Consider the following 25,312-nt stretch of genomic DNA (forward strand, 5'->3'; position numbering starts at 1 on the left):
CCTCCGAGGCCAGCCCACTAATAGCCCAGAGATACAGAGCTCCCATTCTCTGTATATTATTGAGCTTCTGGTATGTGCACGGGCCCATACCATGTCCTAGGATGATGAAGAATGAGGCGACACAATCGCTGCTCCGAGTACTCACACTCCAGTGGAGGAAACTGGCGAGTGGTGGGCAGCTTCCCTGCCACATGGTAACTGCTGTGGTGGAAAATGGCAGGTGCCAGAGAATCTTTCTGAAGAGGGTCAAGGAGGCTTCTTGGAAAAGGTGTCATCTAATAGTAACACTTCTATTATTATTCATAGGGCTGTGAGGCTTTAACCTTTAACCTATCATGAACTGCTAAGCAGAATACTTGGCTCATAGTAAGCACCCAATAAATGTTCAGTGCTAACCTTAACCTTGGGCGAGAAATAAGCAACTCTGCGCGGGACCCACAGCCAGCAGGGCTGAGTCAAGACCGCACCGGTGTGTGCGTGGCCAGGACATTTGCCCCAAGGGTTCAGAGTTTTAAGGGACCATGACCAGAGACCTGGGGTTGGAATGTGGTTTCCTCCTGCTAGCTGCATGCTCTCGGGCTTTCTGTGGGTTCCAGAAGGGGTACAACCTTTCACTGGGCTGCTTTCTCCCAGGTTTGCTAGGAAATACAGAAATTTCTACCAGACATGACTAAAGACCTGGAAAAGAATTCCCTTCTTATAAAATATGTGGCCCCTCTGCTCTGATTTCTCTGACCTCTGGGCCAAGGGCTGCTTCTCCTTTCCCAGCTGTCTGAGAGCTGGAGCCTACTAGCTCTGTTTGCTACTGGCCTCAGAAGTGTTGCCGTGGAAACCGTGAGGATACGGTTTATGTAGCACAAGTCTGCGAGGAAAACTAGGCCAGAAGTTTGCAGGGCCCCGAGGAGCTCTGGGAAAGGCTGCTGCGCTGGCGGGAGGTGGTGATCCTGTGCCTCTTTCTGGGACGGGGGCTCCCCTGGGAGCGTGTATTTATAGCTTCCTGCTGTATTCTTCTCCCACAAGGACACCGGTGGCGCCCAGAGCTGCCCACCTCTCTCCTGATCCCGTGGGGACCGCTAGCCTCGGGCTCCACTGTTGAGGGCTGTTGGCCTCTCCTCGGGGACCTGCTTCCTTAAACCTCGGGGCCCTCAGATGGTTGGCTTTCTGGTTCAAGTCGTCGTCCCCAGTTCGTTCTGACACGTCTCCCCACGTGCTCGGTTTCCTCTCGGCAAGGACCTGAGTGCCTGCCCAGCTTCCTTCTCCCCAGCAGTGGTGATCATTACAGATTCTCTCCCCCAACAGGAATGGGGCGTGACCCGCCTGACCTTTGAGTATGACTCTGAACCCTTTGGGAAAGAACGGGACACAGCCATCATGAAGATGGCCAAGGAGGCTGGTGTGGAGGTGGTCACCGAGAACTCGCATACTCTCTATGACCTGGACAAGTAAGAGATGGGTCCCAGGCTCAGCTTGCCCATTGTGGGAGTTGGTGGTTTGGGCCCCTGCTGAGCGGAACTCAGGGAGGTTCAGCAGTAGGGCCCCCTGGCACATGGGGCATGGCGTTTTCTTGGAGCCGGGGGAGAACAGGTCAGAGTAGGGACCCGTAGAGCTCACCCAATTTGGGTGCTGCTGCTGCTGCTAAGTCGCTTCAGTTGTGTCCGACTGTGTGTGATCCCATAGATGGCAGCCCACCAGTCTTCCCTGTCCCTGGGATTCTCCAGGCAAGAACACTGGAGTGGGTTGCCATTTCCTTCTCCAATGCATGAAAATGAAAAGTGAAAGTGAAGTCGCTCAGTTGTGTCCGACTCTAGCAACCCCATGGACTGCAGCCTACCAGGCTCCTCCATCCATGGGGTTTTCTAGGCAAAAGTACTGGAGTGGGGTGCCATTGCCTTCTCCAAATTTGGGTGCAGAGAGGCTCATTAGGCCCAAGAGACGCAAGCAGGATCTTCATAGATCTGCTCCTAACACGCTCCAGGCCCACCTACCCCACATGCTCCTGCTTCCATCCTGCTGCTCAGAAACTGCCCTCTGACCTCAGTGGGGCCCTGTCTGTGGCCCCTCACAGTAGATATCTGCTCTCACAGGCACAGCTTCTGTTACCCAGCTGCGTTCCCTGGGCTCTCCTGGCTCTTGGGTTTCCAGGCCTCACATTTAGGTGTTGCCCTGGAGGCTTGAGAGATCACTGTGGGGGCCCTGTGCTTTCAGAGAGGCCAGGAGGAAACCCCCTCCTCCCCTTCCTTCCCTGCCAGGGCTGTCCCTCTTGGGCTGCTGCCGTCACCAAGGCTTCCCGCCCGCCTTCCCCAGACTGGTGGTGGCTGCTGGGAGGCCAGGTCACACAGCTCTGCATGTGAGCTGGGCTCACAGGAGGCGCTGGGTGTGGAGCGCCTCCTCCCGCCACGTGCCGGAGGAGGAGGCGGAGGCACTGCCGGAGCAGCAGCCAACCTTCTGCCTCCGCTAATGGAGGGGAGGAGAGAGGAACTGAGATGAACTAGCCCGGCAAGTTCTGGCTTGTCGTCAGCTGCTGCTTGGCCAACAGGGGCCCCGGGAGTCTGGCTCCAGCCCATCCGAATTCATCCTTACATAAACAGCCTCAATTCGCCTCTAAACTCTCCTCTAGCTTTTTTTCTTACCTGAGTGCAGCTGTGTTTTTGTAAACTGCAAAAAAATCTTTAAGGTTGAGTTGTGACTATGAACCCCGAGCCTCCGATTTAGGGAGGGACAGGCTGTTCCCCACCTCTCTGTTCTAGTAACTAGGGCCCAAGGAGAGAATGAATTTCCACCCAAGGAACACGTTTGCAGCTCTTATCAAAGAACTTCCTGGAGGCTTACAGTGGGGTAGAGACAGTCCACAGGGCACCCTGTGGCTTGGACAGGCAGGCCAAGGACCGTGAAGGCCAGTGGGGACTTTTCTGTGATAAGAGAGATCTGGTCAGTGTCTGTCTTTAGGCGGCTCCACACCGGCACCAGGGAACCTGGAATTGAACCCCAGATTTGGCCCTGACTTGCTCTGTTACCCAAGGCACCTGCTCCAGCAATCTGGGCTTCATTTCCCTCTCGGTAACATGGAGACGTAGCCTCCTTGTCCCCTCCTTTCCCCCTAGGGGTGGGACCCAGAGCGGATGAGGAAGGCCACCCTCCAAGCCTGCGCAGTCTGGGCTGTTTTCTGGGCGGGCAGAGACCTGAGACGAAGGGCCTCATGAGTGACGGCAGGCGTCTTTGGGATTCCCAGGATCATTGAGCTGAATGGGCAGAAGCCGCCCCTTACCTACAAGCGCTTTCAGGCCATCATCAGCCGCATGGAGCTCCCCAGGAAGCCCGTGGGCTCCGTGACCAGCCAGCAGATGGAGGGCTGCCGGGCCGAGATCCAGGAGAGCCACGACGAGACCTACGGCGTGCCCTCCCTGGAGGAGCTGGGTGCGTACTCCTGCCCCAGCCCCTCATACTGTCACCTCCTTTTTCGTTTAAAAAAAAAAAAAACAGCTTACTATTTTTTTTTCTTTTTCGTCAAAGTGATGCTTGTTATTGTGGACACTTTAGAAAATAGAGATGAAAATGGAAATAACTGTCACAGTTACCCACCACTGATAATTTTACAGCAATCCTTCTGGTCTTTTTTCCTGTTCATATTCACACGTTCAGCTTCTGTTTCTAGTTCATGACTAATTTTGTACTTTTACCTCTCAGACATAGCCTGGCATTGGCATCAGTGGGCTTCTCAATACCAACATAACTGGTATTGCCTCTGATGAAAGGGGCTATGTCAGCCTCTCTCCCCTTCCTCCCCTATCACACATTTTTTTTTTCTATCTGAACGAAGTTAGCCTGTTTTACCTAAAAACCACACCTGTAGCCAGCTAACCTGCCAGAGCCAGTCATATAGAATTGTTCTCACCTGCCTATAATGAGACGTGGCTGAGATGAGGGAGGCAAGGGAAAGGAGAAGAGGTCACAGTAGGAAGAAAACCTGCATGACTTAGAAAACATCACTGAGGAAGCATTAAGGATTATCTCAGTGACTTCCCTGGTAGCTCAGACGGTAAAGTGTCTGTCTACAATGTGGGAGACCCAGGTTCGATCCCTAGGTCAGGAAGATCCTCTGGAGAAGGAAGTGGCAAACCACTCCAGTACTCTTGCCTGGAAAATCCCATGGAAGGAGGTAGGCTACAGTCCATGGGGTTGCAAAGAGTGGGACACAACTGAGCGACTTCACTTCGCTTTAGTCCTGTTAGCACCAAGAACACCATAGTCCAGCTCGCACAGAGCTCAGAGAACAGAGTCGCGTGTGAGGACTTGCTGCACCATCACCAAACTGACCTGACCCCCAGTCCTGTGGCCCTGCTGCCCCTCTCTAGGATTCCCCACTGAAGGGCTCGGCCCAGCGGTCTGGCAGGGAGGAGAGACGGAAGCGCTGGCCCGCCTGGATAAGCACCTGGAACGGAAGGTATGGCCCCGATTCCGAGACACAGGGCTTCAGATGCTGACACCCCCGTGCAGCCAGGGGGATGGAGCCAGGTTCATGTCCCTGAGTGCCTCTTCATTCAAGCTGGTTGAAAAAGTCTTCATGTCAATAACAGCAATAAGAGCAGCTACCATTCATGAGCGCTTACACCATGGGCTGGTCACCGGGCCAAGCATTTCTAGGTCTAGCGCCTGCTTGTGCTGCTGAGTCGCTTCAGTCGTGTCCGACTCTGTGCTACCGCAGAGATGGCAGCCCGCCAGGCTTCCCCGTCCCTGGGATTCTCCAGGCAAGAACACTGGAGTGGGGTGCCATTGCCTATTTCCTTTCATTTTTCCATCTGCCCTGCAAGGTATGTATTAAGCTGTCCATTTTACCAATGAGGAAATCAAGACTTGCCTGAGGTCACACAGTTACTAAGTTGCGGGGTGTGATCTTGTTCTACTTGGTTTTAAAACTTGGGCTAGATTGCTTTTTTTTCATCAGTGTGTCCCCTTACTAAGAGATCAGTGGGTAAGAGGTCAGATACTCTCTTACTAAGAGGATATCTGGTAGTAAAGTGTAGAAGATTATTTTGTGTTTCCATGTTCCCCACCCCTGCTCGCTTTGGCCGAGTCTCCTCCAAGGCACTGATTTCCATTTGCTCAGAGCAGAACGAATGGCCCACCCCCCAGTGAAGCGGGAATTGCTCAGAGGGAAGAAAGAGGCTGAGGCCCCAGAGGAGGCCCTCACAATGTGCCCCCCCACCTACACCCCCTGGGACTAGAGAAGCAGAGACTGTTCTCAAGAACAGTCACCTCCTATTTCCTGCCCCGCTGCAGCTGGTTTATAGACTGGGTCCCTAGAATCACGGCATGTTCTATTCCTGCTCAGGTATTGGGCATTTGGCCCAGCAGCCAGGTGATAACAATGCAAGAAGGAGGCTAAGACAGCCCACTTGGGAAGAGTGCTCCCCAGCCCAGGAAGTACCTCGCCAGCAATGAAGGCGGGTCATGGGCCTAGTCTCCCCAAGGCCCAGCGGCCTTGAGGTCCCCATTTGGATCTTAGCATCAGACAGGGCCAAAAGCAAGCCCCAGCCATTAAAAGGAGGAACATTGATGTCCAAGATCTGTGAGGGAACCGACCTCTTTGTCCACATTAGCTTTACACAGACATCCTTGTAGTCAGTCTGGAGACGAAGGCTGGGCCGAGGGGGCAGAAAGGGGAGCCTATATCAGGGCCCTTTAGACTCAAAGGTGGTCTTGGGGAATACTGTATTTTACGTATCTGGGAGAACCCAAGGTGCCTGATGGACAGGACTTTAAACCATTTCAGGAGGTTTATTTTAACTTCTTCACTTCTCCAAATCTGAAGTGAGCATTTTCTTAGGTTGGGACGGTCTAGCTACTAGAAAGCCTGCCCAACACGACAGACATAGAGTCTAAAACATAGTCTATAGAGGTGACAGCTGTGAAAGTACATTTAGGTGAGGAAAGGAGTGGCTCAGAGGGTTGTGAAAGTGGACGCGCAAGAGGACTGACTCTGTTATCAGTTCTTGTTTGCAAGATGGCTTTTGAAAAAGGAATTTTTCTTAACTCATATAACCAAGAGTCCCAGGAGGTAGCCTTCAGGCACAGCTGGATCCAGGTGTCCAACTAATGCTACTTGGAATGCATTCTCCATCTCAGCACTGCCTTCCTGTGTATTATTTCATTCTCAGGCAGGCTTTCCTTGAGTGGTGGCAAGGCAGGTCACCAGAGGCTTACTTTCAATGTGCTTAGTATTACCTGAGAAAGTTTCCAAAAGCTTCAGAAAAAGTCCCAAGAAGTGTTTTCATTGGTCTGGCTTGGGTCATGTGACTGTCCCCGAGTGTCACTATGGCCAGGGAAAGGGCTGCCCCCTTCCCTGGTCAGACTTGAATCTGGGCGTGAGCCCACTCCCAGAGTCCAAGGTGGGCTCAGCTCTACCCTACCCAGTTGACCTGAGATTAGGGAAGGGTTGGGTCACCACAAGAACATTAAGTGCTGTTACCAGAAAGGGGGCCAAACAGTATGGTCTTTACCAGTGGGTTACCCAGTAGTAGCTGAGGGCAAGCATCTATCACAAGTGTCCCAGTTATTAAATGAAAAAGGAGCAGTGGAATCTTGCAGCCCCGAGTGATTCACTAATGACTGCAGCACCAAGGATAGTGGCCGTCAGGCATGTCCCCCCTGTAGTCTTGGCAAAGACGAAACCTGAGTCCGAGCCAGTCTCTGGTACCAGCACCAGTTTGCAGGCAGCACACAGGCCAGAGGAATGTGTTGAACTGCACCCATAAGAACGCAGGGAAATCCAGATTGTGGGAATTAGTGCAAGTCACAGATCTTGAGTTCTTTTACAAGAAATCTAAAAGGAAAAGAAGGAAACGGCAGGAAATACATAGAATAAAGTAAATAACACGTTGGACTCTTTGACATGACCAAGACTAAATAAAATGTGCCTGCGGATGTACATTTGGATGAAAAAAAGAATAGAAAACACTTAAAAATGCAAGGAGTAACTGAGAAGGTAAAGCCCTCCCATCCAAATGTGCTTTGAAAAAACAGAAAAATATAAACATTTTAAAATGCTGGGACCTGATTATTAATAAAATTGGGCAGGTGGTCATTGATGGAGCAGGGCAGGTGGTCATTGATGGAGCAGGGAAGGGACCTGACTGGCAGAGCACGTAGGTGGGCTTCTGGGGTGGCCGGCAAGGTACTGATTCTTGAACTTCGGTGGCGGTTGCAGAGGTATTTGCCTTAGAATAATTCATTAAGCCACCCATCGGTGTGCTTTTGTATCTATGTTTCACTTAAAAAGATTTTCAAAGAATGGTGGGCAAGGATGCGAGCAGGCAAATATACCTTGTGTCTGTTAGAGGTACTTAACCAATACCTGAGGGTCACCTGCCAGGAAGGTAGCTTTGAGGCTGAGGCTTGAAGGAAGAGTCAAAATTAACCAAGGAAAGGGAGCTGCATGTGCAAAGGCTAGCAAGAGCATGATGCTTCAAGAAGAGCGGCAAGGGAGGAAGCTAGAAACATGGGCCCCCCGCAGACTGCAGGGTGCTTGTGAGCCTTGTTTAGGATTTGGGACTCTAGGCTGAGAACACCAGGAAGCCTGGTGCTGGTGTCGCCCTCGGGGACAGGCATTTTAAAGAACCACTCTGCTCCCGGTGTGGACAGTGGATTAGAGGGGACAAGAGCTGATGCAGAGGCAGGTGGGAGGCTGTCACAGTTGTCCAGTATAGATAGTCTTAGCCTAAACCAGGTCGATGGCAACAGGGGATGGAAAGAAAAGGACAGAGTGGAGAAATACTTGGGCAGCGGGACTGACATGACCTGCTGAGGGAGGGCAGGGAAAGGTGATGGCCGTGCTTTTGGCTCTGGCAACGAGGTGGATGACATGTGCTTTCTGAGGTAAGGCATGCCAATGGAAGGGCAGTTTAAAGAAAAGAGCCTGCTACCCTTGAGGCCTGAGAGTCAGTCCAGTGGAGATCTCTGGCAGGGAGTTGGATAGGGTGATTTGGGAGTCTAGGTTGCAGTCGGGGCGCAAGCTAGAGCCATGGTGATTGTCTGCAAGGAAGTAGCCTTAGAGGATCCACGGGACCGGATGAACTCAGCTGGAGCACAGTGGAGCAGAGGACCCGGGACAGAGCCCTGGGACGCCAGCACTTCAGGGTTGGGAGGCACGGTGGAGCTGGTGAAACATGAGTAGCCAGCCAGGTGAGAGCTGAGAGGCGACCAGGAGCCCACGGAATGGTGGGTATGGAGACGGGAGCGCGGGCAACAGGGTGAGTGGCTGGGAGGCCCAGAAACGAAAGGACAGAAAATGCGCACAGGATTCAGTGGCGTGGACGTCATGGAGGCTCTGGTGGGAGTGGTGAAGGGGACGTGGAGCTGGGTTCGAGGAAATAGAGTGAGGCTGGCTGTGAAGGGAGGAAAGAGGATGCAGGGGGAAGTCTGCAGGGTGACTGGAAAGTATTTGTTTTGTTTTGTTTGCAAAGAGCCGAGACCATTTCCCCAGTGTTGTTAGAGTGGACGCAGAAGAGAGGGAGAGGTGGAATGTGTGTAAGAAGGAATGGAGGAGGGCTCCAGAGCCGGGCGGAGGCCTCAGCCTTGGGCAGGGTCGCAGGAGGGGTGGGTGCAGGAGAGTCTGTAGATTTGGTGGCTAAAAGTTGAGGTGTTTCCTACCTGATGGCTTCCATTTCCTTGTCCTGAGGAAAGAAGGTCATCTGCTGAAGAGGGGTAGGTGAGTATGGAATTGGAGGTCTCAAGAGGGTATAAGTTTGTGAAATAGTCCTCACAAAGAACAAGAGGGCATTAGGAATTGAGAAAGAAAATAGTTGTTAGAGGGAGTGGAAAAGACTGGAGTCAGTCCCTCCAGCCCTGTCTCTTACCATCTCTGTAACCCCAGCAGTCACATAACCCTTCTCAGCCTTATTTCCTCATTTTCAAAAGGAGGTGACAAATGCTGCCTCACAGGATTGCTTATAGAAAATGAGAGAACAGGTGTCCCTGAGTTGTGGAGGTTAAGTACCCTGCCGGCAGCAACTGATGAGAAAAACAAGACAAGTGACCCCGCAATTCGTGACTCTGGGTCCGCAGTTGTGGGTTAGTGCTGTGGAGCGGTGGGCGGAAGTGCCCAGGCGAATCTGTGCAGTAGCAGCCTCAGGGCCCCTGTGACAGTGGGAGCTGAGCGAGAGCTGCCCGCTTCTGTAACATGGAAGCCCATGTTCCTTTCTTCTGTAGAGTCATAGCCTGTTCAGTGCTTTCAGAAACTTTCAAATCTGTCATTTTATTTAATCTCCAGCAGGTAGGAAACTTTGTTCTCACTTAATAGATAAGTCACTGAGGGACTAAATAACTTACTACAGTCATAGCACAAATTAAACAGAGTCAGGATGAGAACATGGGCCCCGTTGTTCGGTTGGTTGGTGGTTCCATCAGAAGTTGTGCCAGCCTGAAGGGGTGGGATGTGCACAGGACTCTTGTCCTGGCTCCTTGGCTTTCTGGTCTGCGACCTAAAGCAGGTTCCTTAACCACCAGCTGCCATCAGGCTTGTTCATCGGCAGCGTCCCGGCTTGTCCTTCCTCCGCCCTCTCTTTCTGCTGCAGGCCTGGGTTGCCAACTACGAGAGGCCCCGGATGAACGCCAACTCCCTGCTGGCCAGCCCAACGGGCCTCAGCCCCTACCTGCGCTTTGGCTGCCTCTCCTGCCGTCTCTTCTACTACCGCCTGTGGGACCTGTATAAGAAGGTGAGGGTTGTCAGCCTGCCCCCGCGTGCAGCCGAGAGGACCGGGGTCTTCTGGGCGGATCAGTCGCCATACAGGGAGGCCTTCCCTCTGGCTAAAGTGTGGGTACTGTCCAGAGACAGTGAGGAGGAGGCCACATCCGAGAGGTGGCCGAGCCAAGCACAACCCCAACCGCCGCTCAAAACCAAATCCAGCTTCTCAAGTGGAGCCGGACAGGCCGGCCTCAGGGTGTGAGCCCGGGGTGGCAGAGCTGCCAGCAGCAGCGGGCTGAGGACTGAGCCCTCAGGGTGGGAGGCAGGATGGGTGAGGCTGGGGCCAGTCCTGAGGTGAAGAGCGCAGTGGCCCGCTACGGGGCGGCGTCCAGACTATCTCGTGGCGCTTGCCCATCAGTGATGAGGAAGTAAGCAGAGGGCCGGCTGCAGGGCCAGATGGGGCAACAGGCAGAGTGCCTTGTGGTGATGTACCCGCCCCCACCGAGAGAGAGGGCCGCACCTCCCGCCCCTGAGATTCATCAGCTCACACTTGCATCTGCATTGTTTCATGTGTCCTTAAGTTGCCAGCATCCAGATTTTGTGGCCTGGGGTAGCTTTGCCAGCTCAGTGGGTAATCTTGTGATTTTAGGAAAATTATCATTCCCTTGGGGCTTCCCAGGTGGCACAGTGATAAAGAATCTGCCTGCCAATGCAGGAGACACAAGAGACACAAGTTCAATGCTTGGATTGGGAAGATCCACTGGAAGAGGGCATGGCCACCCACTCCAGTATGCTTGCCTGGAGAATCCCAGGGACAGAGGAAGTTGGGGCTACAGTCCATGGGTTGAAAAGAGTTCAGATGTGACTGAGCACACACGCATCATTCGCTTGGAGGTCTGATGTCTTAGTTCCCTCGTGGCCCCAGATCCAGGCTTTGGGTGTTACGTATTTAACCAAAATCTAGACTGAGCATTTTTGTGTGTGCGCTGTTGAGAAAACTCCCTTTGACATTTTAGAAAGGAGAGTTACACAGGGGCCCCTGAGGACAAGGACTGTGACCAGCCTGGGGAGCTCAGTTCCCAGCCCCGAGTCCCACAGCACTGTCCCTTCCGCCACCTGCCGACCCTCAGCCGTTCTTGGTGCTCAGAGCAGCAGTGGGCACAGCCAGGGTGCCAGGTTCTGCAGGCACCTTCTGCCGTTTCTCCTGGGCACGGCCCCTCCCCGCATCGAGGGTGGAGGTGGCAGCTCCGGTCCTTTGTGGGGAGGCCTGGGTGGTGTGCTGTGGGTGGGGCAGGCGTATGTACCCGTGTGCTTCCCTGCCCCCAGGTGAAACGGAACAGCACGCCCCCACTCTCCCTGTTTGGGCAACTCCTGTGGCGAGAGTTCTTTTACACGGCGGCCACCAACAACCCCAGGTTCGACCGCATGGAGGGGAACCCCATCTGCATCCAGATCCCCTGGGATCGCAACCCTGAGGCCTTGGCCAAGTGGGCCGAGGGCAAGACAGGCTTTCCCTGGATCGACGCCATCATGACCCAGCTGAGGCAGGAGGGGTGGATCCACCACCTGGCCCGGCACGCTGTGGCCTGCTTCCTCACGCGCGGGGACCTCTGGGTCAGCTGGGAGAGCGGGGTCCGGGTGAGTGCTCTCTCAGTGGGCAGCCCCCATGGGGGCTAGGGCGTGGGCTGGGACCCCTGGGTGCAGGAAATTGTCTCCAGATCCTTCTTGGCTTGCTAGCAGCAGAAGGCTTTGACACCCTTCTCCGGGGTGCATGTGGTGACTGGGGGAGAAGCATGGTCTTAGGCCCCCCTGGAGGCTCATGGTTTCTCCTGCCTGCATCTAGGTGTTTGATGAGCTGCTGCTGGACGCAGACTTCAGCGTGAACGCCGGCAGCTGGATGTGGCTGTCCTGCAGCGCTTTCTTCCAGCAGTTCTTCCACTGCTACTGCCCGGTGGGTTTTGGCCGCCGCACAGACCCCAGTGGAGACTACATCAGGTGAGGATGCAGAGCAGGCTTTCTGACCACTGCAGCCTCCTCCTCGGGTGAGATACACTTGGCCTTTGAAGGAGGCTCCCAGCGTGCTGACAGGTTGTCTGGTGGGTGCGTTTCAGGCGATACCTGCCTAAACTGAAAGGGTTCCCCTCCCGGTACATCTACGAGCCCTGGAATGCCCCAGAGTCCATTCAGAAGGCAGCCAAGTGCGTCATTGGCGTGGACTACCCCCGGCCCATCGTCAACCACGCCGAGGCCAGCCGGCTCAACATCGAGCGGATGAAGCAGGTTTACCAGCAGCTGTCCCGCTACCGGGGACTCTGTAAGGACCATCCCCTCATCCCCAACAGGAACAGCACCTCTGGGCTCCTGGGGTGGGAATGGGGGTTCCCAGATATTTGCAGGGGGACACTGCTGAGTGCTGCCTTCCAGGCTGTTAACTTGACTTCCTGGGCACAGGCCACTCAGGCAGGGCTGAATGAGTTGCAGCCAGTGGAGAGAGACAGAACCTAGGACCCCCCTGTCTTGTCCTCCCCTGCCCCGGGGCCCTGTGCAGTCCTGTGAGTTTGCATTCCGATTACTCCCCTGCCTCTTTCCCAGGTCTGCTGGCATCTGTCCCTTCCTGTGTGGAAGACCTCAGCAACCCAGTGGCAGAGCCCAGCTCGATCCAGGCAGGGAGCTCAAGCAGTGTAGGTGAGTACAGCTGGCCTCCGGGGGCCTGTGCCCGTCCCAGGGGCACTGCAGAGCTACCCCCACTTCAGTCACGGGGTCTGAGGACGGAGACCAGAACACTCATGCCCTGGTGGAGCTTGAACTCCCCCCAGGGACACAGATGTTACAAAGGAACTGTGCAGGATCATGTCAGATACCAAGTGCTTTGCAGGAAAGTCGAGTCGAATGACCTGCTAAGAGAGCTCTGGGGAGGGAGGTGACTTTAGGTGGAGCACCAGAGCCCCAGGTAGTGAGCAGAGCCAGCCTTCCGAGAACAGGGGGAAGAGCATCCCAGGCAAAGGGAATAGCAAGAAAAGACTCAGAGACGGAAGCGAGCTGCCTGTCCCAGGAACGAAAGGAGGGAGGCCAGTGGGGCTGGCATGTCCTGAGTGACAAGCTGGAGCGAGACAAGGATGGATAGCCGGAGCAGCGCCGTGTAGACTCTGCGTCCACAGGAGGGTTAGCATTCCCTCATGTGTGCAGGGAGAAGGCGCTGACAGGGTCAGCAGGGCAGAGGCGTGATCGCTTTATGTTTTAAAGAGCTCACTCTGCCTGCTGTGTGTGTGTGGAGAGCACAGCGTGGGCAGGAGCCCCCGAGGACGGGGAGGCTGGACAGGGGGCGACGAGTCGTCCAGGCAGGAGGTGGCAGGAGAGAGGGGTAGGCAGACTTGCCCCTTTCTTAACCTTTGCCCTTCAGCTCTGGGACGAAGACTGGCAAGTTCAGACTGTAGAGAACTACAGAGCTTTTTCTACTTTGCCTGGCCAGGTGGGCTCCACAGGGGAGAGCATGCTCATCCCAGCTTCGGGAGGCCTGTTGCAGAGGGAAGGCCTCAGTCCCCGAGCAAGGAGAGCCGCCGGGCCCGTCCGTCTCCGGCCTGGAGCCCTTGGCACTTGGGCCCCAGAGCTGGCACTCGTGCCTGCAGGCCTGATCATACACTCCTCGGATCTTTCCAGGCGGTCACTGCTGAAGGAGGGGGACTGGTCTGAGGAGCAGTCTCCCTGCCCCCTAAAAAGCAACCTCTGCGCAGTTGAGGGTCATGTGGGCTTAACGCATGTGTCCGTGTGACACTGACCTGCTTCCCTACAGGCCCAAGACCACTGCCCGGGGGCCCAGCGTCTCCCAAGCGCAAACTGGAAGCAGCAGAGGAGCCGCCTGGTGGAGAGCTCAGCAAACGGGCCAGGGTGGCAGAGTCGCTCCCCTCAGAACTGCCGAGCAGGGGCGTCTGAGAGTGAGTGAGGCGGAAGAGAGGCGGGGGTGAGGAGGGGGGAGAGTCTCGTGGGGTGAGGCGGGGAGGGCTGGGGGCGAGTTTGGGAAACTACCACCCTGCCAGGTGAAGCTTAAAACCCGGCAAACGGGATTAAAGCCTGGTGAGGACTGCATGACTTCTTTAGGATTTCAGCTCAAATTCTACCATTCTTACTTTTACACCTTCTAATACTAAAAAGATAATTTAAAGGTAAAGCTTTGTTCCTTCTTTGCTAGCTATGGGAAAGGAAAAAAAAGGACTCTTTCTCCCTGTCAAAGTGAGCCAGATCCAAAAAAAAGAAAGCGGAGACCTGGGTGTGAAGCTGAGGGGGAAGCCATCCCAGGGCAGGGCTGGGAGTGCTTCAGGCCCCTCTGCCAGTTGCCCCGACGGGCTGTGCGCTTGAGACTGGCCAGCAGAGGGCAGCACACACTTTCAGAATGTAGGCTTAGGGGTGCTTGGAGGCTCACTCAGCCCAGCCCCACCACCCACCTACCCAGGCTCCCCGTCAGTCATCTGTGCCTCTTACAGCCACGCCTCCATTCAGGTCTTTCTCCTGGCTTCAGCTCTGCACTTTCCTGTCAGCGCTCATCTTCCTTGGAAGCCCCTGAATGTCTTCAAAAACAAAAACCTGGCTCTTCTTCCCCAGAGTAAGAGGGCCTTTTATGCCTTTCTGGGGAAGACATAAATTACTATCCACTTTGGGTCACCGTCTTGGACTGTTCCTTATGTGCCGTGTCTGCAAAATTAGATGGGAGGGGAATTTTCTCTGTGAAGCCAATTCTTTTTTTCTAAGCTCTTGCACTTGAAGGCCGGGCGGGGCCATCTGGTCTCTGCGTCTAGACTCACTTGTCAGTGACGCGGCAGATGTTTGATGCCCTTTACCCGACTAGGCGCTTTGTCACAGATGTCACAGGTGGACAGATTTGTGTTATCTCGTCCTGGGAGTACTGGCAACCTTGGACATTACCTCTTAGTTCTCTCTTAAGTCTGTGATACTAAGCAAAGTTCATTCTGTCTTACAAATCTGGAACTTGCCAAGCTGATACTCTGACTTTCAGATGAGAAGATCAAAGAACAGAGAGGTTAAACGTCTGGGTTATGGTTGCTCAGGAAGGTAATGGCATCCACTTGAGCCTGAAACTGTTGCCAGCAAATGTGTGAGGAAAGGGAGCTTAAGACATATAAAACATGATACGATGCCCATCCATAAGGATGTAATAGTCTGCTTAGAGAAACAAGACAAATGATCTATAATTCCTGGACAGATGATTCACACTCCACCAGCTTAGCATTAGACACAGGTTGGTGGGCTGGAGCGATCCAGGAGTACAAGACAGAAGTTACCCTAGAGGACCTGGACGACGAATTGAATCTAGGCAGCAAGGCGGGGTGTTTCCGACAAGAACAACAGCTTAATGATTACATGATCTTGTGCAGATTACTTAAGCTCTCTGAGACTTGGTTTCTTCATCAAAAATTAGGTTCTTGTTACAAAGATTAAATGATTAAATATATGTGTTAGTAACATATGGGGCTGCTAGGATGAACAACGTGGCTACTGTGGTGAAAACGAAAGAGGGATTTAGTTTTCTTAAGGAACAAAAGGCCCAGAGCACGGTGTTGCTGGTTTGGGTTTGATGGCTCAACAATGTCAGAGCCAATTTTTCTGAGATTCTCTTATTTCTTGGCCTTAAGGTGGCTGCCACGGCTTCAGCCATCAATTCCTTGCTCAAAGCAAAAAAGAGAAGGAATCGCAGAGACAGCTGCACTCATTCATTCAATAAACATAAATGAGGTGATGACACGTTGCCAGACACTGTTGTAGGCACTGAATATGGTTGTGAACATGACCGACAGCGTCCTGCCCGCCCTTGGGTGTGTCTTCGTGAGAGGAGACAGACAGTAAGCAGACAGAAACACCTTGTGTCAAGAAGCCCTAAGTGGTGATGAAGGGAAAATAAAGCTGAGTAAAAGAAAGTAAAGTTTGGGTTGGGGGCCCAGTGAAGGTTTTTTGCAGTTTTATACTGTGCCAAGTCGTCAGGGGGTGCCTCTCTTCCTTTTCATCAAGAAAATAAAACCTTTACCAGGACACCTCTTCTGCAGCTTTTCACATTGGCGTCATGAGCCAGAACTGAGTCATAAAGCCACCCCCAAGCTGGGAAATAGGATCCGGATTGTTTAGACCATTGATCTCCAACCTGAGTGAGCAACAGAAGCCCCTGGAGGATTTGTTAAGCCGCAGATGGCTGGGCCCCACCCCCAACGAGCCTGGGCTGGGGCCTGAGAATTTGCATTCTAACACGTTCCCAGCAGTTGATGATGATGCTGTTCTGGGACTGCCTCTGAGAATCACTGACTTAGACCATTCCTAATCTATTGTCTGAGCCATGTCCACGAGTCGCCAGACAAAATCCAGGTTCTGTTAGCTACAGAGTGTGGGTGCTGGTCAGTAATTAACACTTTCTGTGTAATACACAGGGTACTTAGCCTTGCGTGCTGAGTCGCTTCAGTCGTGTCTGACTCTTTGCAACCTTATGGACTGTAGCCCACCAGACTCCTGTGTCCTTGGAATTCTCCAGACAAGAATACCAGAGTGGTTGCCATTTCCTCCTCCAGGGGATCTTCCCCACTCAGGGATCGAACCTCCATGTCTTAAGTCCCCTGCACTGGCAGGCAGGTTCTTTACCACTGGTGCCGCCTGGGAGGCCCCGCTTAGCCTTAGAAGTTCCTAAATAAGATGATAGCTATTATTATTATGGATATTGTTATTACTATTTTTTTACAAGAACATAAGGTTACAGTTGGGTCCAGTCATGGAGGGTCTTAAATGTCAAGCAGACAGAGTCCTTGGTGTGTACTCTCTGGGAACGGAGGCGCATTTTGAAACAGAGTGAATGATCAAACTGGCATTTTTTGAAGATTAACCAGGCATTGGGCTGGGGCTCTAGAGGAAGCTGTGTGGGGAGAGAGCCAGTCGCGAGGCCGTGGTGGTGATTCCAAGAGGACACTGAAGGGTGTAGAGGCCAGCACCTCTCCTCGCGTGTAGTCCAGGGGTGTCACTCAGCCTGTTGGGATGGGGAGGACTGATTCTCAAGGGTCAGCCCTTCATCGTGCCAGTCGACTGGAAGTGGGGCCTGGAGGTCAGAGGATAGGACGGATACTTGTGTTCTTCGGAAACCCTGAAAGAGAAGAGTGTCTCAGTGGCGCTTGTGTTTCGCTGTGTGCTGGGGTTGCACCGGGGCCTGAGGATGGCTGGGCATCATCACCAGTGATCAGTGATGACAGCATCTCGTCACCTGCCCCACCCATCAAGCACAAGCCTTGGGGAAAGAGGAGAAACCGTGTGTGAAAAGCCTCCGAGTAAAATGCACCACACAGACGAAATCACGTCGCCGCCTTGCATGTGCTTCTCAGGGTGTCTTTGATTCTGTCATCGTTACCGCAGTCAGAGCCAGCACCCTGGGCTGGACGGGCCACACAGCAGTGGCCCCTGGGCCTGAGTCGGTAGTCTTAACTGCCTTCGCCCCTTCTCCTCTCTATCAGTGTAGCTGAGTGACTCAGGGCCGGATTCACAACCGTGCTGAGGTGCTCTAGCTGTCTGGTGTGAATAAGCATACTTCACCAGCCGGAGGCTCCATCATGGGCCCTTCAGGCCGAGTTTAGCTCCAGCCTCTCTCGTTTGTTATTCTGTTGTTTCCGATGCCTCAGGCCTGGGCCAGAAAATGATTTAAACTGATCTTGTGGGAAAACATATCCTGATAACAGTTGGTTCCACGCTTACCTCAAACCCACATCAGTATCTGTTCTGCATTTGGTTACTGTATGATGTTCACAAAACTGAAAAATAAGCCAGCCTCAAATAGCTTTCATTTCAGCTGCTTCTCCGTAATCCCCAAAGCTGCTGACCGCTCAGGATTCCATCAGCTTCCAATTGTGTGCAGGTTTTTTGTATTGGTCCAATTATTTTAGCAGTGCACAGGATCTATTTGCCCTTCTGCTGGTACATACTGATCTGTTGAGAGAAGCCTGTTGAACACAGAAGGTTCATGGCCAAGGACCACCTCTCCCCGTCCTCCGCCCAAAGTTCACGCAGGCTTGGTTAGCCATGGGGCTCCCCTGAGGAGGGCACAGCTCTCCACTCCAGTGTTCCTGCCTGGAGAATCCCATGGGTAGAGGAGCCTGGCAGGCTACAGTCCACTGGGTCACAAAGACTCAGACACAACTGAGCGACTAACAATTTCACTTTTCACTGAGGAGAACCTGACTTCTGGAATCTCTTTGTTGTCTTTCTGACAGTGGCATACATCTGCCGCACGTATGTCCGTCCTTACCTGAACCTGTGTGTGAGGGGCGCTGAGCAGTCTGTAAGACGCTGCCCCGGGGGAAGCGGAGGCTGTGTGGTGGTCAGAAGCCCGTCCTGGGAGCCTGCACACAGGTTTTTCTCGCCTCTCTGACTCAGTTCCTGAAACGAGAATTTATTGGGACTTGACATCCCCTCGCACTTTCGCTGCCGCTTACTCAGTAGCTGCTGACGGACAGACACCCCTCCCCTTTGCTGTGGTACAGCAGGAAGGGCAGGCGAGTAGCTAAAGTGGAAAATGAGGCTGAGCCGACGGACCAGCTGAAAACCCGTCCAGGCCCAGCCGCACCTCTGCCCTTCCCTGCTCCTCATGTCGGGGCTGGGAGCCGGCCTTCTGCCCCTCTCAGGCTCGGGCCCTGCACCTCAGCCCCTGTGCTGGGGAGGGTGGCCACTGAGGCCTGGTCCAGCTCCAAGCCACGTTTCTTCCAGACCCTGAGCGGTAGTGGCCTCCTCTGCTGACGAGGCTTGGGTGTGCACAGTGGCCCATACGCCCCTCCCGGGCTGGGAGCCAGCATCCAGTGTGGGAGAAGGGATGTGAGGGCCCTGGGACACGGGCCGTCCTAACTGCCATTGGCACGCGGAGGGAAGGTCATTAACTAGTCTGTGTTCCAGCCACTTGTGACGGGTTGAGAGAGTGAAATAGGTGTGAGATTGGCTTTGTCTTTAGTGGTGTTTTATGCGTCGCTTTCTCCCCTGGCGCCTCTCCCCTCGCTGTGCTTCTCTGTGTTTAGTGAGGCTGTCGTTTTCCTGTACGGCCTCGTTTGATTTCCCGGAGCGCCTTTTTCTGCGGACTTATGTCCTAGCTTGAGAATAAGAACACAGAGACCATCTAATTATCTGCTGATCGAGCAGCTTGAGTAAGTAGTTGACCAGGCCTTTGACTAGCTTTGTAGACAAGGATGAGCTGGTTCTTCCAAACCTTGGTTTTCTGTGTGGGCTTTTGAAGCCATCACAGAGGGTTGTGGGTCACTGGGGCTCATCTGAGGCCAGGTCATTGCCACCTCCCTTCACGGGTCTGCCCCATGGCTAAACCATGTCCAGGTGAGCGTAGGCCTCAATGAATTTTTAGTATTATACCTGCCCGACTGCACCTCATCTCCTCATCTTCTAAGCTGAGGCATCGGTTCTTAACACCTCTTTGGGTTACCCATGCTTTGAAGAGTCTGATGAAGGATGGAGCCTCTCCCCGGAAAATTAAACCTGTTCCCACACAGAGCAAAATGTACGTCACGGCGTCTGTGGACCGCCCCTTAAGGCCTGTCCTTGGACCCCTTAAGGGTCAGGAACCCCAGAGTAAGAGCCCGTGTTCGAAGGAATCCTCAAGCACCGTTTATCGTCCCTCGCCCCTGAAGGTGGGGAGAACACCAGAAATGGAGGTAGTGGGTGGGAGCACCTGTTTACTTTCCAGTCCTGAAGTTATCAGTTGCAGAAGAGAGTCAATTAGCATGTTTCAATAAACATGTATACACTTTAGTAACGAATATATTTACTTGTAGTGAAAAAATATGGCTAGGTCATTATAGTACAAACTTAAAGAGAAAATTCTGGAAGAAATGGGAATACCAGATCACCTGACCTGCCTCTTGAGAAATTTGTATGCAGGTCAGGAAGCAACAGTTAGAACTGGACATGGAACAACAGACTGGTTCCAAATAGGAAAAGGAGTACATCAAGGCTGTATATTGTCACCCTGCTTATTTAACTTCTATGCAGAGTACATCTGGAGAAACACTGGGCTGGAAGAAGCACAAGCTGGAATCAAGATTGCCAGGAGAAATATCAATAACCTCGGATATGCAGATGACATCACCCTTATGGCAGAAAGTGAAGAGGAACTCAAAAGCCTCTTGATGAAAGTGAAAGAGGAGAGTGAAAAAGTTGGCTTAAAGCTCAACATTCAGAAAACGAAGATCATGGCATCCGGTCCCATCACTTCATGGGAAATAGATGGGGAAACAGTGGAAACAGTGGCAGACTTTATTTTTCTGGGCTCCAAATCACTGCAGATGGTGACTGCAGCCATGAAATTAAAAGACGCTTACTCCTTGGAAGGAAAGTTATGACCAACCTAGATAGCATATTGAAAAGCAGAGATGTGACTTTGCCAACAAAGGTCCGTCTAGTCAAGGCTATGGTTTTTCCAGTGGTCATGTATGGATGTGAGAGTTGGACTGTGAAGAAAGCTGAGCGCCGAAGAATTGATGCTTTTGAACTGTGGTGTTGGAGAAGACTCTTGAGAGTCCCTTGGACTGCAAGGAAATCCAACCAGTCCATTCTGAAGGAGATCAGCCCTGGGATTTCTTTGGAAGGAATGATGCTAAAGCTGAAACTCCAGTCCTTTGGCTGCCTCATGCGAAGAGTTGACTCATTGGAAAAGACTCTGATGCTGGGAGGGATTGGGGGCAGGAGGAGAAGGGGACGACAGAGGATGAGATGGCTGGATGGCATCACTGACTCGATGGACGTGAGTTTGAGTGAACTCTGGGAGTTGGTGATGGACAGGGAGGTCTGGCGTGCTGTGATTCATGGGATCGCAGAGTCTGACACAACTGAGCGACTGAACTGAAAGAGAGAATTGTTGAAAATATTTTAAAGAGGTACTCAGTATTGTCCCATACAGGTATCCACTCGTAAATTTGTTTTTGATTTTTCCCAGCTTCCAGAGGAATTATCATCATCCAGTTAAAATCTTTGGATTTAACATTTGCCTGAAAAGGGCTGCATGTGTCAGAAGACTGATTTTGAACCCCTGACTCCAGTGTCTTCAACTCTCGAGAGCATTTTTTCCTTTTCTGTTAACATCTGAACTTCCATTGATGTTGTTTGAATGTTAATCTTCATGCCACTATGTTGAACTTGTTACATCCTCTGAAAGTCTTAAATGGGAGATCCTGTAATGTAGAGATTACTTAGTGGCAAAAATACAGATTGCGGAAGCAGACGGACCTAGGTTTCCCGTCTTGGCTCTGTCACTCCTGAATTCTGTCATCTTGGGCAGCTTATGTAGCCTCTCTGGCTTCAGTTTTCTCATCTGTAAAAATGAAGGCTGTGTCTTCAGGGTTAATGGGGTCACAAGCTGCATTAGTTCGCTTGGATTCTCACAAGGTGCCACAGACCAGGTGACTCTAATGACAGAAATTCATTCGCTCACAGCTCTGGGGGCTGGAAGTCTGAGGTCAAGTTGGCAGCAGGGTTGGTCTCTCCTGAGGCCTCTCCGCTTGGCCTGTAGATCGCTGCTGTCTGCCTTGTCTTCATAGGCTCTGACCTCTGTGTGTCTGTGCTCTAATCTTTTCATAGAAGGACACCAGTCATTTGGGATCAGGGCCCACAATAAGTACCTAATTTTAACTTAATCACTTCTTTAAAGACCCTCTTTGCAAAAACAGTCCCATTCTGAGGGGATCAGGGCTTCATACACAAATCTGTATACGAATCTAACACACGTGTGTAGTGCCTGACCCACAGTAGGCTCAGTAGGCTGTCTTGTTATCCACCTGATCATCATTTAAGAGGTACAGTCTTTGAACAGAGGCCCGCATGTCTCTACACTCTCAGACACCCTGGACCTCTTGAAACAGGCAACCCAGCATTGTGATGGGCTTGCCCTGTCCTGTTATCCAGCATGAGGCCATCTCTTCCCTCTGCCCTAGATCCAGGATGTTATAAATCTTTAAAATGACTCATCCTTGAGTCTCCTCTCCCCCGACCCCCAGTCTTCTAGCACAGTGCCAGCTTGCTTTTATCTCTATGTGGAAGTTCGCTCACCTGCTGATTCCAAACTCAGTCATTGCCTTCATCTTCAGAATTACTGGTCCTGGCTGGCTTCTCTTCCAGCCATTTTTTTTTTTTCCTGATTCTCCATCTCTGGCAGCAGACCCTGTGCCTTGATACAGAAACTGCCCTTGTCGTATCTGAATAAGTGTCACCCAAGGCCTCAGGTAGTGACCCCTCCTCTGCCGTCCTCAGGCCTGGGGCGGAGGAGGCCCAGAGAGTCCACCAGGGAGAGCTGGTCCATGTCAGCACCTCGGAGAGGGCCAGCGTCCAGGTCCCGCTGGCACCCAGCAGCCACCTTGTCCCCAGGCGCTGCGGCTCGTGTGCTTCGCTCTGGGCGCTCCCTGGTTCCCCAGAGAAGCCGCCAGAGGAGCCGTGTCCCAGGCAACGGAGAGTCTCCTGAACGCTCCTTTTCGCCCCTGTCTCTCTTGCAGCTGCAGTGCCGTGGCTCCGTGAGCAAAGCTTGGGTGCCCAAGCCGCCACCGTGGCAGCGGAGTGCAACCTGCAGAGCTGCTGATCACCTGCAGAGACGGAGCGAACGTGTGTGCGTGTGTGTGCGCGTGCGGAGGAAGGAGGGCCACCTGTTGTGTGTGCATGCATCTGTGTACACTCGTGTGTCTCTGAACGCTGTCTGGGCCGGAGGAGGACGGGTAGCAGCTTCACCTCAGCCTCCAGACCCCGGACTAGAGGTCACGGCGGTGGCGGTCACCCCATACCTGTCCCTGGGGGCCTGCTGCCTCTTCTGCCTAGAAGGGTGGTCAGACCTTAGGTGGGATTCTGACACCTGCTCCCCTTCCCCTTCCCCCTCCATGTCAGACTGAGGAGCAGGGGAAGCATTTCTGGCTCGTGTGCAGAGTGGGATTCTCGAAGCAGCGAGGGGCCTTCTGAGTTCCTGCTTTATGACCCCCGAGGGCCGGGCAGGCTGGAGGGGACAGGTGCTGTCCAGACAGTCACCTGGCCTGGCTTCTTCTTTTAAAATTCCCTGCCAGTGGACTCCCCAAACTCTTCCTGGGGGAGCTGGGGCTGAGCTGTGGCCAGATCTGCAGCCTTTCTGCCACATACAGAAGAGCACCAGGGGCCTGACCTGAGTGCCGGGTGTGCAGCCTGACAGGTAGTAGCAGAGAGGAGCCTCTCACTCTTCGGGGCTGAAAACCTGAGGCTAGGAGTTAACCCCTGCTCTCACCGCTCCTTCACGGTCAGAGCGGAGCATCCAGTAGGAGGAGGCCAGGTTCCTGGTGGTGGAGGGCCCCCTGGCTCCCCTGGCCACACTCCACGGCACCTCAGTCCTGCCCCCGAGGTCGGCTGATGGCAGCCAGGGAAGCCATTGTCGTCTGCCCGGGGCTGGTCAGCACCGAGCTACCACATCAGCCCTCCCGGTAGCTGGACATCAAGGGCCCAGGCAGGTGCACGGCCAGGGACAGTTGGGAAGGGCCCCAGCTGAGGTCCCGGCCAGCGCACCAACCCTTCTACAGCAGGCGGGATGTTTGACCCAGAGAAGCCAAGGGCTTGCAATCCAGGGGCAGCCGGTGCTCCCACATGAACCCTCCCACTGCTGGAGGTCTGTGCTGAGGAGGACCCCACGGAAAGGAGGACTGTGTGGCCGGCTGGACCACGTCTTCCTCCACCCATGGCCCAGACTTGAGCCACAGCATGCGCACGCACAGGAGTGTGTGCAGGTGTGTGTGTGCCTGAGAGACAAACCCCTCATGGGGTTTTTGTCCTCACGTGTCACATTAAGCTGGCCCGGGGCCTTCTCTCTACCTCCCCTGTGACCTTGTCCCAGCCCTGCCCCCCACTCTCCTCTGTCCTAGGAGGACCCAAACCCTGGGTCAGGCCCCTGTCTCCCGCATCAGTCCAGCACACCGACAGGCTTCTCCCTGAGATGTCCTCAGGCTTCCTCAGCCGGAGAGCTGCCTTTGGAGTCCAACTGTTGTATCTGTGTCAACCCATGAGAAATGTCGCGTATTGCATGGGGGAAACAGCTTTTTCTGCAGTGTTGGGTTGGGGGCTTTACTGCTGTCTTAGCCCTAGCCAGGAGGAAGGGGCATCGGGGGCTGCTGCCGAAAGGAGGGGAGAGCAAGCCTGGAAGGACTGAGCAGAGAAACTGGGACGGCCAGAGGGCTTAGGGCCAGAGTCAGTGCTTGTCTGACAGCATCTCAGACGGCAGGATGATTCCCTTTGCCTGCCTTTTTGATGATGGGTCTCTTCCCTAAGGTATATGTTGGCAGGACCACCGCCCCCTACTTCCCTACTTTCCCTGGCATGCTGGCCCTTTCCCAGTGGACTGGAAATGAGAGGGGGTATCCAGTGGCCTGAAGCTCTGTGATGGCTTCGTGTCTCCCCTCTCCTGGCCCAGGTGTCCCTGGGGGATCCTGCAGAGCACTACCCCAAGTCCTGACCCAAGGGCCAGCATGGGGAGGAGACGGTCGCAGGCCACATGCACTTTATATGGAGATTTTGTATTGCTAGAAAGTGTGTTTCTCCCACAGTTTGTGAATATTCATGTGTTTCATAAATGTCTGATCCTATCTGAGCAAAGTTGTAATGTCAATTTTGTGGGAGGTCTGGGTACTGGGCGGCAGTAGGGCTTAACCTGAGTGAACCAGGAGCCTCTCACCTACCTTGGAGGTGGCAGGGAAGAGTGGGTGGGAGATGGAGGACCAGGGAGGTTCCTAGTTGAGCAGCTAGAGCAATTAGTGGTCTCGACTCCAGAGCTTGGTCAGAGTTGGAGGTCAGTCAGCCAGAATGGTGTGGAGCATGCCAGCCCTGGGATGAGGTTCCTGCAGTGACCCAGCCTCTCAGCTCACTTCAATGCCCCCAGTCTGGGGATCAGTCAATGGCAGGGCCCTCTCCTGGCCCTCAGTCCATTCTTAACTCTGGCATGTAAGCTGCAGCTGCTTGGTGCAGAGGAAAGCCAGGCCCAGAGCCTGGATGCTGACTTGGTCTGATACCATCTAGCCAGAGTGGCCCTTTCTCTACTGTGTGAGGGTTTCCAGTTTTGGACCGCTGGACATGAGAGCTTTATTAACTCACATCCCAAGTTCCTGTGAGAAGGGGTTCAGGCCATGCCAACGATATCACAAGCTGCCTTGCACAGAGTGAGAAAGGAGAAAAGGAAGAACCTGACCCTGGGACTTGTCTGGTTCTCAGCTCTGCTTTGAAGCTCCTGATGGCCGAGACCTGGGCCTGGCATTCCCTCTCCTGCCTTCTCCTTAATACGGCTTTGCTTTGGCCTTGGGAGCTAATATACCTGTGCTCTTGAGCCGAAGATTCTGGAAGGTGGAGTTGTCCTACACGCATACACATTCCTGACCTAAGGATGCTCCCTAGTAGAGAAGCACACACACTAAGGAAAAATTATTAGCCACTGTGGCAAAACTGCTTTCCTAGAAGGAAAAGTCACACCATAGCAGCAAGTGGTTAGCTTTTGGTCCTAGTGAAAGGAGCCTGAACCAAGACAGGCAAGATTATGTGTCCCCTCTGGGCCCAGGAACAGGGAGAAGAGAGGTAGCAAGGGCCTTCAGCTCTAGATATTAACCTCAGAACTGGAGC

The 25,312-nt window shown here is 53.4% G+C and overlaps 1 protein-coding gene across 1 annotated transcript in view; it reads left to right on the forward strand.

The window, feature by feature from the left end:
* Positions 1-22,975, forward strand: part of CRY2 (cryptochrome circadian regulator 2) — a gene marked incomplete at its 5' end in the record, with an annotated part of 34,781 nt that extends 11,806 nt beyond the window's left edge. The window contains 11 exon segments of the mRNA NM_001289786.1: positions 101-194; positions 1,300-1,442; positions 3,230-3,414; positions 4,353-4,441; positions 9,570-9,710; positions 11,006-11,317; positions 11,523-11,674; positions 11,791-11,993; positions 12,272-12,364; positions 13,470-13,611; positions 22,195-22,975. Of these exon segments, the coding sequence (NP_001276715.1) occupies positions 101-194; positions 1,300-1,442; positions 3,230-3,414; positions 4,353-4,441; positions 9,570-9,710; positions 11,006-11,317; positions 11,523-11,674; positions 11,791-11,993; positions 12,272-12,364; positions 13,470-13,609 (1,552 nt within the window).
* Positions 22,976-25,312: the final 2,337 nt, after the last annotated feature.

The sequence above is a fragment of the Bos taurus genome, chromosome 15 (assembly GCF_002263795.3).
Source record: "Bos taurus isolate L1 Dominette 01449 registration number 42190680 breed Hereford chromosome 15, ARS-UCD2.0, whole genome shotgun sequence".
Classification (NCBI taxonomy): Eukaryota; Metazoa; Chordata; class Mammalia; order Artiodactyla; family Bovidae; genus Bos; species Bos taurus.